The sequence below is a fragment of the Aedes aegypti genome, chromosome 3 (assembly GCF_002204515.2).
Source record: "Aedes aegypti strain LVP_AGWG chromosome 3, AaegL5.0 Primary Assembly, whole genome shotgun sequence".
Classification (NCBI taxonomy): domain Eukaryota; kingdom Metazoa; phylum Arthropoda; class Insecta; order Diptera; family Culicidae; genus Aedes; species Aedes aegypti.
In genome coordinates this window covers 382,182,157-382,199,711 of record NC_035109.1, presented here as the reverse complement: position 1 = coordinate 382,199,711, position 17,555 = coordinate 382,182,157, and the positions used below count along the sequence as shown (strand labels likewise).

The window sequence follows — 17,555 nt, the reverse complement described above, 5'->3', positions numbered from 1 at the left end:
GAACTTGGAAACCCACAGAAATTCAGAACGTTAATTGAATGAATTACAGCAGTACGCACATGACTTTGAAATTAGTTTGTTTGTTATCCATGATCGTCGAATATTGTAAAATTGAATTCTGTTGAGTTGAATGTCAGTACAAATGTTTTGTAAATTACTTGTGATAGTTTTAAGCAAACATCATTGGGGCACAACAGCCTGTTGATGGATCAAAAATAAATCAAATAAATTCTTTGGAAACAGTCTTTGGACATATTCTGGAAAAATTCCTGGAGAAATAATTTTCTGTTGATATTCTTCACGGAATCCTTAGGACGGAAATCCGTTAAGTCAACACTGCTCTAAATTTTCTAGAAACTCTTGGAGGAATCTCTGAAATCGCTTTGAAAAAACCCTGGTGGAAGGAATCATTTCTGAGGAAAATCCCAGAAGATTTTATACATTAATATCAGGAGGGTTAATTGAGAGATCCCTGTCGTAATTATTATGAGAATGTTTTATATATGAATATCAGGAGGGTTTAAGATGAGTCCATGGATGCATTATTGGATGAATCTCTGGAAGCATCCTCGCAATGATTCTAGTTCAAATCCGTGAAGAAATTCCAGCAGAAACAGAAAATTCTTGGAGAAATAATTTGAAGAATATCTGTAGGAATTTCTAACGCAATAGCTAAATATTTCCTTAAGCATTTCAAACAATATTATCAAATATACGTTAAATGGATTGATGATGGCAGCTTGCACCGGTGACTCACAAGACTAAAATGTATTCGATCTAGTCTTTTTGAATGCAAATTCTGAATCAATAATTATGAAAGTTTTCATAGAAAATTGAAATAAGGCAGCGTCCATTTATTACGTAACGCAAAAATTAGAAATTTTTGACCAACCTTGATAAACCATGTTTTTATTAAAATTGGAAAAATATATGAGAGCCAAAAAAAAAGTTACGTTATATCGAGTTACGTTATAAACCCTCGTTTTTCATACCCCCGTAACCCTCGTTTTATCGAGGTATGAATGTACATGATTGCAGCTAGAGATAGAGTCAGGAATGTTTGAAGTCGTTGAAGAATTTGCTTATCTTGGAACACCTGTGAAACGTGGGAAGGCCTGGAACTAAAATCTGAACGTTGTATTGAAGCGAAATTAGATGTCTGCGTCTACGTATCCTGATTGTGTCGTTATGCCCTCCAACAGTCAGCGGCGGGTTTCCGGGATGAACAAGATATGCATACAGAACTTTCGGATAATATGAACTACATAATCTCATTTGTTCATCTTAATGTGTTTTATTTGTGGTATCAGATAGAGTATGAATGTTGATGAGACTTTCGTCTGCTTTCATATTTGTTTGTCAATTTGTAACGCTTTGATGCGGAGGATCGTTAATTTGTGGATCATGGATTCTTCTGTGGGATGTTTTAACCTGCTAACGTTTAAATGCCGCTGTTAAAGTTGATTTGAATTCTGCCAGTTCCTTTAAACATATATACTGTTGTTACGTGAGAATATAGCTTGTGAACCCCTGTGCAGTGTCGGAGTAATTTATGTTGATGTCTATTGAATTCTCAATATCCTTCTCCAGGTAAAAAACGGTTATGTTATCGATACAGCTCGAGTCCGCAGTTCAACATCTTCATACCCACATACCTCATCCAGTATCGCAGAATTAAAAAATCTCCCTTTTGATCAATTGAGAAAAGGTTTTCCGCGGAATCCGATACTAAATATCATTCAATCGCTGCACAGATTTAAATCTAGATTTGCTAGCCGATTGACAGCTCCACCATCTAGCGGAAATATCATAACATCTAGCCGAATGGAAGCAACTGCTCAATTCACCACGACCCGATCTGTCGACCTCATAGGTGAAGATTTTAAGATGGAAACCTGTGCAGGAGCTACCGGAGCACATGATGCTGAAACAGACCCAACGACCTTAGCACTGGATGGGGTTACCGTGGCATCGATTCTAGGAGTGGAGAATCAAGAATTGAGCTTGGCTGATCTCAGACATGTAGTAGATAGTGCCCAAATACCGGATCCCCTAGTCAGTGGCGAGCAAGAGATACATGGTGACACCCTAAAACGTGTACAGGTACAAGTGTACAGGAGTTCGCAAATTATATTCTCATGTAACTTATATGTACGTTAAATCGTAATCGAAATCACGTGTTAGTTAAATGCTAATAGGTGACTGCACGAAACAGCCCATAGTTTAATTGAATGTTTTGGCTTTTACAATAATTTTAAATAGTTTTCCTTACCGAAGTTTTTTTTTTCGGAAATTGCTACCGGAGCAAGAAGTGTATGTTACCGACTACCAACTAGTATTTGTGTAAAATGTATAAGAGTTCTGGTTCAATTGATTCTGCAGAGTGAGACACTGCCAGTTAGTTTTAGTGCAGTTTTCAGATTAATGTGGAAAGTTGTGTTCTTCTCTCGAGGGGCTACAAAGATTAGCTTGAAAGTAGAGACTGCTACATGTAAATGCACCATTTGCTAATTTGTTTTGCCTTATTTAGATAGTAGACTAACCTGAAAGAGTGTGTAACTCAAAACCTCGAATGACCTCGTTTTTCTTCAATACGATTTGATTATCGATCGTTGATTATAGAGATTGTTGGTTAGCTATCGCGCATAACTACATTTAAAGGACTGATTTTTTTCTAATCAGACCCGGATTCTAGGATTGCTTCTTTGTTTCCTGTTTGTGTTGGTTTTATAGCTGTTTTGTTGTTGTTCGTCGTGGTTGGATGTTTCTTGTTGCCGGTTTAATTTATTCATTGCTGTATTGGCTATTGTTGGGCGCTTCATGTCTCATTCCAGCGCTTATTCAACCCTCAACAGTTCAACGTCGAAGGTGAGGGTGGCATTTGGTGGGATGACTCCTGGGTGGCCACGGCTGCCGTAAGCGTAGTCCGGCGAGCAGACCAACTTGGCACGTTGTCCAACAGACATCTGAAAGCATAAAATGTCGCATTATTGAGAATCTGCTCCGACAAAACCTTGGGATGATAGCGACTGAGTGTCTTAAAACTAGCAACTTTAGAGACCAATCCAGATTCAAGAAAATAAAAAGAAACTAAACATAAATCAAGAGATACGAGTTCTAATGAAGATTCATCAGAAAATCAGTCCATGCAATTCTTTAGGTATATTTCTATGGTTTTTGGGGGATTACTTATGATATTACGATACGTGTTACTGAATCTTTTCATGAATTTCATAAGGAATGGGACAGAAATTATTAAAAAAGTAAGAGGTTGTTTCCGAAATACAACCGCCAAGTTGACGTTAGCTTCTTCTATTTCCTGACTTGAGATCGCCACGAAAGATTTCTACTGATAAAAATCCAATAAATTTTCATACTATTTGGTGCATGTCATTTCTGACCTATTATGGACATGGTGTGTTATTATTTGGTTGGTTCGGTTAACACCGATAGAATCGGTCGATGGAAGAAGAAGCATGAGCGGTAACTCTTGCTCCCCAAACAAATATTCCGGTTGAACGTTAGGTCCACGCATGATCCACTAAGACTGGTTGCTTTAGTGGGTTCCGAAGCCAGTTTGAGGTTGAGTTACTTCTCCATGAAGTCCGCTAACTCCATGTTCTCCTCTTTGCTCAAATCGATGTTAAAGTTGCAAGTCACGATGATTGGCATGATCTCCTTTTGATAATCGAAGATGTTCCGCACCATGAAGAACTTCTTCTGCTTCGTAGTGGTATCCGGGGAAATGTAGAGACAAATCTGCGATTCCAAGGCTCGGCTGGCATGGTCCTGCAGGAAGCGAGTGGCCTAACTGATCGGTTTGTTTGAAAATACCACCCTGTGCGCGATCCACGCCAAGCGCGTCAGCATCCTGCCGAAGGACATCCAGCTGACTCGTCGTATCCGTGGAGAACGCGCTTAAATTGAATTTGTAGCACAATTTCAAACAAAACAGCCCTTTTCAGGGTCACAACAATGCATTCAAAAGAGTTACAACCAGAGACATTTCATCTGTTACTATTCATTGATTAATTAATTTGTTTATTTATCAATTATAATTTTAGATTATTAGTTTTCCACGGAGATAAATGGCAAACAACACGTTTGTTAGAAAATTTTGGCAAATAAGCCAAAGAGGCTGACCGTCGTACTTGTTTTCCTGCATTCAGTTGTTTGGCATTTTCAACATGATTGAAAACAGACAAGAAAAAAACCATGAAATAATCAATTTCACCCGAAATTACGGTACATGTAAACTTCAAAATGTCAAAACCTTATAATAGCAAGAAAAATGTGCTTTACTATGGAAAATAAGACATGCCTTGACATTTACCCAGTTTTCAATAGTCTAATCATGAAAATCAATATTATTGGAGTCGATTCGTAGAAAGATTCCCAATCGATTGGTGCAAGAATCTTAAAATCCATGCGGGCTTTAGTATGTTATTAACAGTCAAAAAACTGATCAGTTAGCGAAGGCTCTTCCATGCAGTTTATCGAGCCCCATTCATTCTACGGAAAGGCCTCTTGTGCTCTGAAAATGCAATGAAAGAACGGATGATGGCAAAAATTAAACTTAACTGTAAGACCGCAATGAACTCTTATCAGTCCGAACGATTCATTGAGCCAGATCAGATGTCAATCAAACATTAAATTTGTTACTCTTTTGAAATCGCTTACACGGAGCATGTGTTCAAGTTACACATCTTTATATTTTCATCCCTTTTTCATCAACAGGTTTTTCACTCATTTTTGTGTACTAGTGGATCAAGGGTTCACACATGGATGTGTGAAAACCTTGGTACATCAGTACATTAAAATGAGTAAAAAAAAACTGTGGATAAAAACGGGCTAGAAGTATAGAAGTGTGTAACACTAACACAATACCAGGGCTGTTGCAAAAATTTGAAAATCTTATCCGCGAAAATCGCGACTTCCAAAACTCGATCCGCGGCTGAAGGCACCAATCCGCGACAAAAAAAATACTCAAAAATTCAAATCTAGAATATGTGCACCCATGGTTGTGAAAGTACCAGTAGTTTAAACTTTTCACAATAGGTCAAAACGTATATTTTTGATTAAAAACCGTCTAGTCGATATGCAAAATTTCAGCTCATCATCCAAATGTCATATTAAAAATTAAGTTTTCTCAAGGATTTATTTTTTTTTGCCACAGTAGTTACTGTCGTGTTGGATTAGTGGTTCAACTAATGAAAGCAATGTTTCAAATGGATGTATTTAAGGAAAGAAAAGTCCTAGAGATGATTTGCATGCACCATACGAGGGAAAAAATAGATCTATGTGTAAATCAAATATTTTGTTCGATACATAAGTACCAATAGTGTCTCAGGCAGTGTAATGTACATTTTTTTCATATTTTTTCTTTTTAGATCAACTATGGGACTCTTGATGAGCCTTTCGTTAATTTGTCATGATTTTTTGTTCTCAGGTTTTCCACTATTGGTAGCGGAAACCTAGTTGAAATTTAGGCTCATGATTGGATGGAATCCAACGTTGACCATAATCCGCGATTTTCGCGCCAGTTTTTCATTCACTCGCGATTTTCGCGTCTCACGCCACAAATCCGCGAGAATTTGCGACTGTTGTAATAGCCCTGCAATACACAATACTGTGTACCTTGGACACATGCTCCGTTCGAACGATTTCAAGTATGTTCAATTTTTTCTCTAAGGATACATCCAGAAACTATTCCAAAGATTACTTCTAATAGGAAGTTTTTTTTTAGAAAGTCTACAAAGCATAACATGGATGATGTCACAATCTTCTATGATGGTGACAGAGCGCTCGATTGGCTTGTTAACACTTCAGTCGTCGCGCTGTTGTATTTTGTACAACACTGTTGAAAATACCTCGCTTTTCGTTCACAACAGCAGCGTGGTGGTTCTGACGGTGGCAAACCGCGCGACGACTGGAAGGTTAAATGGATCGGGCCTGGGACATGCAGTCGACTGTCAATCGCTGCAGTTGATATGGGACAAGTCCAGGGTGTGACATAGACTGATTAAATGCCAATAGTTGCTACTCCTTGATTGATCGGACCAGGTAAGAATTGCACTTCGATCCAAATGAGGGATGGGACTGTCCGAAGTGCACATTCTAGAAGCCTTCATATTGTTGATCAATAACGGCGCCGGCCAAGTCCTTACAGTCAGTTGGGATGGTGAAGGAATGTTAGTGTGTATGATTGTTACTTCTAGAGACCGAAAATATCCTTTGGTCGGTGATACGATTCATGGATAAGGAGGAAAACTATTGTATGACAAAACTAGTCGGCCCTGAAATATTTGTGATTTTTGTAATTTATTCATTCAGGTAAAGGAAAACTCCAACATATGCCCATTGTACCCCACAATCCCCCATCATCAGGACAGCAAATCATTTTTGCGTCACCCCTCGTTGAGAGAAAAGAGGTCAATGGTCCGTGGAACCGTATGCCCATTCTGAATCTGAACACAGCCTAATCAAGACACTTGGACCGAAGCCATTTATCAAGCACTCACCTGGGCAACACCTTCATCCCATCCGCGAATGACCTCTCCGCGGCCAACGGTGAACCGGAACGGCTTGCCACGGGTCCGGGACGAATCGAACACTTTTCCATCGGCCAGCGTTCCGGTGTAGTGCACGACGGCGACCTGGCCAGCCTTGGGGTATGTTGCCTCTGCCGGAGAAAAAAAAAACACCGAATTGAAATCACTTTTTCCCACAAACACGCCATTCAACGAAAGCGGAAGGAGCTCATAATTTTCTTGCTCCGAACGGAAAACTACTTACCGTCTCCGGCGGCTAGCGTAACGACCTGAACACCCATTCTGATTATTTGATTGCGGATTGGCTCTGCTGGAAGCGAAAAACACAAATTCAACCACCGAAATTAGGCGTTTTTTCACACCGAAGAAAATTGTCACGCTACACCACAGAAGAAGCAAAAATACTCACTCGCAGGCTGGAAGAAAAGTAAAATGCCGGATCGTTTCTCAAGAACGAAGACTTCTTTCTCACTGCTCGTCGTCCGGTTCGGGGAAGTGTTGCGAGCGAAAGCTTTTCGATGACACGAAAGCTTTCACACGCGCGTTTGCTTTGATCGTCGATTCGCGTCAAATTGAATGGGGGTTTGGATCGATTATCGCCACCCGGAATAATGCGCCACCTGGAATAATGCGCTGATTTATGGATCCACTTCGTAAGTACTGTGCAAAAGGATAGGACAAGTAATGGCCAAGAAATACTTCAGCTGTCCAAATTACTTGAGCTGTATCCAGTTGACAAGTAGTGCTGATTTCGTAACATTGGTAATGCATGCCGTACAAATCAAATGGAGCTGTCACTATTCCGTACGGAAAAATGTCCCGCTCGGTCCATTGATGCACGAGTTCAATATTTGACGTTTGAGTTTGCCGTGTTATTTACGTGACCATGGAAACCAGTGAATTCGGCACCGCTCAAACGTCAAATTAATGAACTCGTGCATTGGTCCATTATTCCGCAAGTAAAAGTGACACATCGCTCATTCTAGACCAGCTGTCATAATTACTTTGGTAATTAGCAACAAATTGTACTTGACCGCTCTACTTAGGATGTGGATACCAGGCTTTACCCTATAAATCAGCTCTAACCTTCCGGCTGTCGTGCTGTTGTATTATGTACAACAGTTGTGATTTATACATGGGGTTTATTCACATATTTCATAACGCCAAAATGGCAATTTTTGACGCCCACCCACCCTCTTGTAACACTTTTTCTATGATTATTGATTTATTTAGTTGGTGTTACATCAATTAATTTGAAAAAACCTCGTTAACGATGTTACGCCAATTTACTTGGTTCATGGCTGTGTCTCTCCAACTTCGATTTTGGCCCACGTTCTCCAGATCTTGTTGCACCTGATCAAGTCACCTCGCTCGCTGTGCTCCCCGCCTTCTTGTGCCAACCGGATTCGACGTGAACACCATCTTTGCAGGATTGTTGTCCGGTAGTCTTGCAACATGCCCTGCCCAGCGCAACCTTCCGGCTATCGCAACCTTCAGGATACTGGGTTCGCCGTAGAGCCTAGCGTGGTTCATTCTCCGCCTCCACACACCGTTCTCCTGCACTCCGCCAAAGATCGTCCTAAGCACCCTTCGTTCGAACATAAGTGCTTGCAGGTCCTCTTCCAGCATGACTTTTTCTATGAATATTCTACAATTTTTGTATGAGCTGTAACATCAAGAGGACACCCACCCACCCCCTTTAGCGTTATGAAATTTGTGAACAAACCCATATGTTATACTGGTGGTAGACTTATCATGGTACAATCACAGATAACAGATGTTGAAGTCCGATTGTAAAACTGTGTAAGACAATTAACGGTCATTTTGAATGGCAACACAAGCAGCAAAATCGTGGTGGCGCTGTCATCGCTAAGTTCCCATGACGATGTCAGTGGTGAATATGAAATATTTCAAGATACTGGTATTCACCACTGATTGACGCAATTCGCTGTGTGGTGGCGCTAGTGATTGCAAAGAGTTTCAATTTGAATATTTACACAGGTTTTCAGAAAAAATTTGTTCTAACATAAGCATCTGTTATCTGTGGTATAATGTTTTTCTCATACATTTGTCGCTTCCGCGCGGGGTTTGATGAGGGCAAAGCCTAAATTTGTTTACTCCAGCACTAGCGCCACACAGATGGTGGTAGGCTTGAAGAACTAGCGCTTTCTTCAGGGGGTTGGTACAATCCACCTCCCGGCAGTGCTTTTAGGGCAACTTCACCGGTGGTCCAAATCACCGGTTGGTTCCAAATTTTTGGACCATTTTCAAAATTGGAGCTTGCACCGGTGTTGCAAATTATGTTCCAATTCTATTTTATACCAGTTTTCTGGTCTATTTTTTTGGAACAGGCTAACTGCCTGGTCCATTTTTGGTCGGATTTGGAACAAGATTTGAGCTGTTCCAAATCTGATTTGACACAGAAAAACAAGGAGAGAGATATTTTTGTTTTTTTTTTCACGCACGCGATGACAGTTCCTTACGAGGTTTTCCGTTGGTGCGTGGTGCTTTGCTTTGCTTTGTGGAATCTATTTTTCCTACGAAGTGAAAAAAGTGATAAGAAGGAATTCCTCTTCCAAATATTCGTCCGGGATTTGCTGCAAGAGTTTCGCCAGGGATTTGCTCCAGGAATCCCTTCGGGTAAGTAGTTTCTTAAGAAATTTCTTCCGTCGATTTGCACCAGGAATTCTCAGGATTTCCTCCAGAAAATCATTTCCACCAGGAATCCTTCCGTGGATTTTCTTCCGTTGGGAATTTTCTCCAGGAATACCTCCGGGAATTTCCTCTAGAAATCCCTCCGGGTTTTTTTTTTCAGGAATTCTTCTGGGGATTTATACAGGAATTCTTTCGGAAATTTCAGGCATTTTTCCGGAAATTGCTTCGGGGCTTTTTTCAGAGAATTCATCCAAGAATGTTTCTAGGGATTTGCAGCATGAATGTTTTCGGGGATTTTGTCTAGAACAACAGGAGTGTTTGGGATTTTACACCAGGTATTTCTCCACGGAATGTCGTTCTTCTGGAAATTCTTCCCCCTGACAATTTCGGAGTTCCTGTAGGAATTCTTCCAGACTTCCTCTGGAAAATCCTCAAGAGTTCTGCCGGGAATTCTTCCAGAGTTACTCCGAGCATACCCCCAATAATTTCTTCGGAATTCCTACAAGGTATTTCTCCACGGAATGTCGTTCTTCTGGAAATTCTTCCCTCTGACAATTTCGGAGTTCCTGCAGGAATTCTTCCAGACTTCCTCTGGAAATTCCTCAAGAGTCCTGCTGGGAGTTCCTCCAGAGTTACTCCGAGCATACCCCCAAGAATTTCTACGGAATTATTCAGAGAATTCATCCGAGAATGTTTCTATTGATTTGCAGCATGAATGTTTTCGGGGATTTTGTCTAGAAATTCCTTCGGCGATTTCATTATGAAATTCCTCCAGACATTTTATCCAGAAATTCCTTCGGGGATTTATTCAGAGAATTTATTCGGAGATTTCCACCAGGAGTGTTTGGGATTTTAAACCAGGTATTTCTCCACGGAATGTCGTTCTTCTGGAAATTCTTCCCTCTGACAATTTCGGAGTTCCTGCAGGAATTCTTCCAGACTTCCTCTGGAAATTCCTCAAGAGTTCTGCTGGAAGTTCCTACAGAGTTACTCCGAGCATACCCCCAAGAATTTCTACGGAATTCATTCAAGATTTACTTCGGAGTTTCTTAAGGACTTCTTTCGGAGTTTTTCCAGGAATTCCTTTGGTGTTGTTTCTTTAAAAGTTCCTTCGGGAATTCTTCCAGACTTCCTCTGGAAAATCCTCAAGAGTTCTGCCGGAAGTTCCTCCAGAGTTACTCCGAGCATACCGCCAAGAATTTCTTCGGAAGTCTTTCAAGATTTACTTTGGAGTTTCTCCAGGACTTCCTTCGAAGTTTCTCCAGGACTTCCTTCGGAGTTTCTCCAGGAATAATTTTTGAGTTTTTCCAGGAATTCCTTTGGTGTTCCTTTAAAAGTTCCTCCAGGAATTCTTCCAGACTTCCTCTGTAAAATCCTCAAGAGTTATACCGGGAATTCCTCCAGAGTTACTCCGAGCATACCCCCAAGAATTTCTTCGGAATTCCTTCAAGATTTACTTCGAAGTTTCTTAAGGACTTCTTTCGGAGTTTTTCCAGGAATTCCTTTGGTGTTGTTTCTTTAAAAGTTCCTTCGGGAATTCTTCCAGACTTCCTCTGGAAAATCCTCAAGAGTTCTGCCGGAAGTTCCTCCAGAGTTACTCCGAGCATACCGCCAAGAATTTCTTCGGAAGTCTTTCAAGATTTACTTCGGAGTTTCTCCAGGACTTCCATCGGAGTTTCTCCAGGAATATTTTTGAGTTTTTTCCAGGAATTCCTTTGGTGTTGTTTCTTCAAAACTTCCTCCAGGAATTCTTTCAGACTTCCTCTGGAAAATCCTCAAGAAATCTGCCGGGAGTTCCTCCAGAGTTACTCCGAGCATACCCCCAAGAATTTCTTCGGAATTCGTTCAAGATTTACTTCGGAGTTTCTTCAGGACTTCTTTCGGAGTTTTTCCAGAAATTCCTTTGGTGTTGTTTCTTTAAAAGTTCCTCCAGGAATTCCTCCAGACTTCCTCTGGAAAATCCTCAAGAGTTCTGCCGGGAGTTCCTCCAGAGTTAAGGCCCAAACGCAATGATAGCGGAACGGCAACGGAAAGCGGAACCGTTTCGCCAGCATGAATCACACCATCCTGACTGAGCTGTCAGCGAATGAAAGTGAATCAAGTCAGAGTCGACAAGCATGTTATAGTTCATGCTGGCGAACCAGTTCCGCTTTCCGTTGCCGTTCCGCTATCATTGCGTTTGGGTCTTTACTCCGAGCATACCCCTAAGAATTTCTTCGGAAGTATTCCAAGATTTACTTCGGAGTTTCTCCAGGACTTCCTTCGGAGTTTCACCAGCAATAATTTTGGAGTTTTTCCAGGAATTCCTTCGTTGTTCCTTTAAAAGTTCCTCCAGGAATTTTTCCAGACTTCCTCTGGAAAATCCTCAATAGTTCTGCCGGGAATTCCTCCAGAGTTACTCCGAGCATACCCCCAAGAATTTCTTCGGAATTCGTTCAAGATTTACTTCGGAGTTTCTTCAGGACTTCTTTCGGAGTTTTTCCAGAAATTCCTTTGGTGTTGTTTCTTTAAAAGTTCCTCCAGGAATTCCTCCAGACTTCCTCTGGAAAATCCTCAATATTTCTGCCGGGACTTCCTCCAGAGTTACTCCGAGCATACCCCCAAGAATATCTTCGGAATTCCTACAAGATTTTCTTCGGAGTTTCTTCAGGACTTTTTTCGGAGTTTCTCCAGGAATAATTTTTGAGTTTTTCCAGGAAATCCTTCGGTGTTCCTTTAAAAGTTCCTCCAGGAATTCTTCCAGACTTCCTCTGGAAAATCCTCAAGAGTTCTGCCGGGAGTTTCTCCAGAGTCACTTCGTGCATACCCCCAAGAATTTCTTCGGTAGTATTCCAAGATTTACTGCGGAGTTTCTCCAGGAATAAATTTTGAGTTTTTCCAGGAATTCCTTCGGTGTTCCTTTAAAAGTTCCTCCAGGAATTCTTCCAGACTTCCTCTGAAAAATCCTCAAGAGTTCTGCCGGGAATTCCTCCAGAGTTACTCCGAGCATACCCCCAAGAATTTCTTCGGAATTCGTTCAAGATTTACTTCGGAGTTTCTTCAGGACCTCTTTCGGAGTTTTTCCAGAAATTCCTTTGGTGTTGTTTCTTTAAAAGTTCCTCCAGGAATTCCTCCAGACTTCCTCTGGAAAATCCTCAAGATTTCTGCCGGGACTTCCTCCAGAGTTACTCCGAGCATACCCCCAAGAATATCTTCGGAATTCCTTCAAGATTTACTTCGAAGTTTCTTAAGGACTTCTTTCGGAGTTTTTCCAGGAATTCCTTTGGTGTTGTTTCTTTAAAAGTTCCTTCGGGAATTCTTCCAGACTTCCTCTGGAAAATCCTCAAGAGTTCTGCCGGAAGTTCCTCCAGAGTTACTCCGAGCATACCGCCAAGAATTTCTTCGGAAGTCTTTCAAGATTTACTTCGGAGTTTCTCCAGGACTTCCATCGGAGTTTCTCCAGGAATATTTTTGAGTTTTTTCCAGGAATTCCTTTGGTGTTGTTTCTTTAAAAGTTCCTTCGGGAATTCTTTCAGACTTCCTCTGGAAAATCCTCAAGAAATCTGCCGGGAGTTCCTCCAGAGTTACTCCGAGCATACCCCCAAGAATTTCTTCGGAATTCGTTCAAGATTTACTTCGGAGTTTCTTCAGGACTTCTTTCGGAGTTTTTCCAGAAATTCCTTTGGTGTTGTTTCTTTAAAAGTTCCTCCAGGAATTCCTCCAGACTTCCTCTGGAAAATCCTCAAGAGTTCTGCCGGGAGTTCCTCCAGAGTTACTCCGAGCATACCCCTAAGAATTTCTTCGGAAGTATTCCAAGATTTACTTCGGAGTTTCTCCAGGACTTCCTTCGGAGTTTCACCAGCAATAATTTTGGAGTTTTTCCAGGAATTCCTTCGTTGTTCCTTTAAAAGTTCCTCCAGGAATTTTTCCAGACTTCCTCTGGAAAATCCTCAATAGTTCTGCCGGGAATTCCTCCAGAGTTACTCCGAGCATACCCCCAAGAATTTCTTCGGAATTCGTTCAAGATTTACTTCGGAGTTTCTTCAGGACTTCTTTCGGAGTTTTTCCAGAAATTCCTTTGGTGTTGTTTCTTTAAAAGTTCCTCCAGGAATTCCTCCAGACTTCCTCTGGAAAATCCTCAAGATTTCTGCCGGGACTTCCTCCAGAGTTACTCCGAGCATACCCCCAAGAATATCTTCGGAATTCCTACAAGATTTTCTTCGGAGTTTCTTCAGGACTTTTTTCGGAGTTTCTCCAGGAATAATTTTGGAGTTTTTCCAGGAAATCCTTTGGTGTTCCTTTAAAAGTTCCTCCAGGAATTCTTCCAGACTTCCTCTGGAAAATCCTCAAGAGTTCTGCCGGGAGTTTCTCCAGAGTCACTTCGTGCATACCCCCAAGAATTTCTTCGGTAGTATTCCAAGATTTACTGCGGAGTTTCTCCAGGAATAAATTTTGAGTTTTTCCAGGAATTCCTTCGGTGTTCCTTTAAAAGTTCCTCCAGGAATTCTTCCAGACTTCTTCTGAAAAATCCTCAAGAGTTCTGCCGGGAATTCCTCCAGAGTTACTCCGAGCATACCCCCAAGAATTTCTTCGGAATTCGTTCAAGATTTACTTCGGAGTTTCTTCAGGACCTCTTTCGGAGTTTTTCCAGAAATTCCTTTGGTGTTGTTTCTTTAAAAGTTCCTCCAGGAATTCCTCCAGACTTCCTCTGGAAAATCCTCAAGATTTCTGCCGGGACTTCCTCCAGAGTTACTCCGAGCATACCCCCAAGAATATCTTCGGAATTCCTACAAGATTTTCTTCGGAGTTTCTTCAGGACTTTTTTCGGAGTTTCTCCAGGAATAATTTTTGAGTTTTTCCAGGAAATCCTTTGGTGTTCCTTTAAAAGTTCCTCCAGGAATTCTTCCAGACTTCCTCTGTAAAATCCTCAGGAGTTATACCGGGAATTCCTCCAGAGTTACTCCGAGCATACCCCCAAGAATTTCTTCGGAATTCCTTCAAGATTTACTTCGAAGTTTCTTAAGGACTTCTTTCGGAGTTTTTCCAGGAATTCCTTTGGTGTTGTTTCTTTAAAAGTTCCTCCGGGAATTCTTCCAGACTTCCTCTGGAAAATCCTCAAGAGTTCTGCCGGAAGTTCCTCCAGAGTTACTCCGAGCATACCGCCAAGAATTTCTTCGGAAGTCTTTCAAGATTTACTTCGGAGTTTCTCCAGGACTTCCATCGGAGTTTCTCCAGGAATATTTTTGAGTTTTTTTCCAGGAATTCCTTTGGTGTTGTTTCTTCAAAACTTCCTCCAGGAATTCTTTCAGACTTCCTCTGGAAAATCCTCAAGAAATCTGCCGGGAGTTCCTCCAGAGTTACTCCGAGCATACCCCCAAGAATTTCTTCGGAATTCGTTCAAGATTTACTTCGGAGTTTCTTCAGGACTTCTTTCGGAGTTTTTCCAGAAATTCCTTTGGTGTTGTTTCTTTAAAAGTTCCTCCAGGAATTCCTCCAGACTTCCTCTGAAAAATCCTCAAGAGTTCTGCCGGGAGTTCCTCCAGAGTTACTCCGAGCATACCCCTAAGAATTTCTTCGGAAGTCTTTCAAGATTTACTTCGGAGTTTCTCCAGGACTTCCATCGGAGTTTCTCCAGGAATATTTTTGAGTTTTTTCCAGGAATTCCTTTGGTGTTGTTTCTTCAAAACTTCCTCCAGGAATTCTTTCAGACTTCCTCTGGAAAATCCTCAAGAAATCTGCCGGGAGTTCCTCCAGAGTTACTCCGAGCATACCCCCAAGAATTTCTTCGGAATTCGTTCAAGATTTACTTCGGAGTTTCTTCAGGACTTCTTTCGGAGTTTTTCCAGAAATTCCTTTGGTGTTGTTTCTTTAAAAGTTCCTCCAGGAATTCCTCCAGACTTCCTCTGGAAAATCCTCAAGAGTTCTGCCGGGAGTTCCTCCAGAGTTACTTCGAGCATACCCCAAGAATTTCTTCGGAATTCCTACAAGATTTTCTTCGGAGTTTCTTCTGGACTTCTTTCGGAGTTTCTCCAGGAATAATTTTGGAGTTTTTCCAGGAAATCCTTTGGTGTTCCTTTAAAAGTTCCTCCAGGAATTCTTCCAGACTTCCTCTGGAAAATCCTCAAGAGTTCTGCCGGGAGTTACTCCGAGCATACCCCAAGAATTTCTTCGGAATTCCTTCAAGATTTACTTCGGAGTTTCTTCAGGACTTCTTCAGAGTTTCTCCAGGAATAATTTTTGAGTTTTTCCAGGAATTCCTTCGGTGTTCCTTTAAAAGTTCCTCCAGGAATTCTCCCAGACTACCTCTGGAAAATCCTCAATAGTTCTGCCGGGAGTTTCTCCAGAGTTACTTCGTGCATACCCCCAAAAATTTCTTCGGAAGTATTCCAAGATTTACTGCGGAGTTTCTCCAGGAATAATTTTTGAGTTTTTCCAGGACTTCCTCTGGAAAATCCTCAAGAGTTCTGCCGGGAGTTCCTCCAGAGTTACTTTGAGCATACCCCCAAGAATTTCTTCGGAATTCCTACAAGATTTACTTCGGAGTTTCTTCTGGACTTCTTTCGAAGTTTCTCCAGGAATAATTCTTGAGTTTTTCCAGGAATTCCTTCGGTGTCCCTTTAAAAGTTCATCCAGGAATTCTTCCAGACTTCCTTTGGAAAATCCTCAAGAGTTCTGCCGGGAGTTCCTCCAGAAGTTGAAAACAACCGTGCCAGTACCTGTCAACTTTGACAGGTACTGGCACCATAGTCCACTTTACGAAACCACAACACTAATGCTACTTTTACACGTTACGACACCGCCTTCTGTCAAAATTTCATTCATAAAATTAGCTATCAGCTGTCCACAAACGTCTTGTAAAATGGACTACCTATTGTTTTCAGTTTCCGAAGGAGAGAGAGAGAGAGCGATTGTCTGATTACGTCATCATGCATTGGGAAATACACTGAGGTTTTTTTACACGAGGGATACGTGTAAAAAAAATCCGTGTAAAAATGAACTGTGTAAATTTCTGAATCCATGTAAAAATGAACTGTGTAAATTCCGAAACCCGTGTAAAAAAAGAAAAAGGAACGTGTAAAAAAAAGCTTTAGTGTACCAGCTTTTGTTTTGAATCAAAAATAGAGTATTTCCCTGGCATGTTGTGAAAATTTCCAATTCAAAACAATCCTTGATCGAATCCGTCTTGCAATCTCTTCATTTTAAAGTTATACAGCATTAAATTTGATCAATATTTTAATTTTTCCAGATTCTGAAGTCGAACTTTTCTATCATGGATTGGTATGATGAAATAGTTGACAGTGCAATAGCATTCTCTCCTTTCCTAATGGACAATGAAGACGATGACGTGATGATCAATTTACTGATGGAAAATTCAGGTAAGTACTTGATTAAATTACCTGTAAGGGAAATTTCAAATATTACGTAACGCAAAATTTGTCAGTTTTAGACCCCCTCCCTACCCCACGTAACAGGTGTTGTATGGAAAATTTAAAATTTTTGTATGGACCGTAACACTCCGGAGGACCCCCTCCCTCCCCCTAGTGCGTTACATAATATTTGAACGATCCCTAAACCCTTCCGTTACCAATCCCCCCAAACAATAGTTGATACAAAAAAACACGTTTTGAACTATGACTTTTTTTTATTTTTTGAAGAGGATAGCCTTCTTGTTTAAGGATTTGGTCAGAATTTTAGAATTGGCTACACACTTAGATTATTTCACCTCAGTAAAATTTTTCACCGAGAACCCAACAGCTGAGAACTCGGTAAATTTTGACGCCGAATCTCGGTACTTATTTTACCGAGATTTCGGCAATCCGAATTTTTTGCCGAGATCTCGGCGAACGTTACATGGAGAAACTCCGAAGGAAGTCCTGGAGTAACTCCGAAGTAAATCTTGGAATACTTCCGAAGAAATTCTTGGGAGTATGCACAAAGTAATGCTGGAGGAACTCCCGGCAGAACTCCTGAGGATTTTCCAGAGGAAGTCTGGAAGAATTCCTGGAGGAACTTTGAAAGGAACACCGAAGGAACTCCTGGAAAAACTCCGAAGTAAAGTAAACAATCCACCTCCCACTGACCGGCAGTGCTTTTATGGAATAAAATTGTATGCATGTATTTATACATACCCTTCGATATCTTTATATCTGCAGACAATTTTAGCCCAGAAGATGAAAGGTGTTAGCTCTACTGAAATTGCAACAACCCATTTCAAGAATGGCAGTAAATACACACACATTCTGAGGTCATTTTCATTTACAGTAACCCCGCATAAAACACCCAGATATCAAATGGATATCTGAAATCTTTTACACTTCCCAAATCGAAAATTAAATTTTCGACCCTGGCGCGTATTTAGTTTCAATTGGT

General features: G+C 41.0%; 1 protein-coding gene and 1 long non-coding RNA gene across 3 annotated transcripts; one reads left to right on the top strand and one right to left on the bottom strand.

Annotated features, from left to right (window-relative positions):
• Positions 1-1,274: 1,274 nt before the first annotated feature.
• Positions 1,275-7,098, bottom strand: LOC5569745 (12 kDa FK506-binding protein). Of its 2 annotated transcripts, none has more exons than XM_001652919.2 (4): positions 6,961-7,098; positions 6,796-6,861; positions 6,522-6,682; positions 1,275-2,966 (listed from the first exon to the last, which is right to left on the bottom strand). In XM_001652919.2, the coding sequence occupies exons 2-4, from the start codon at positions 6,830-6,832 to the stop codon at positions 2,838-2,840; spliced, it is 327 nt and encodes a 108-aa protein (XP_001652969.1). In that variant the 5' UTR covers positions 6,833-6,861; positions 6,961-7,098; the 3' UTR covers positions 1,275-2,837. The 2 variants fall into 2 exon arrangements, with proteins under 2 accessions (XP_001652969.1, XP_011493402.1); XM_011495100.2 differs by having other exon boundaries at positions 6,796-6,858; positions 6,961-7,079.
• Positions 7,099-9,025: 1,927 nt separating this feature from the next.
• On the top strand, positions 9,026-16,561 carry LOC110679121. Its single transcript, XR_002502232.1, has 2 exons — positions 9,026-9,191; positions 16,432-16,561. It is a non-coding gene; the product is annotated as an uncharacterized LOC110679121 (long non-coding RNA).
• The last annotated feature ends 994 nt before the right edge of the window (positions 16,562-17,555 follow it).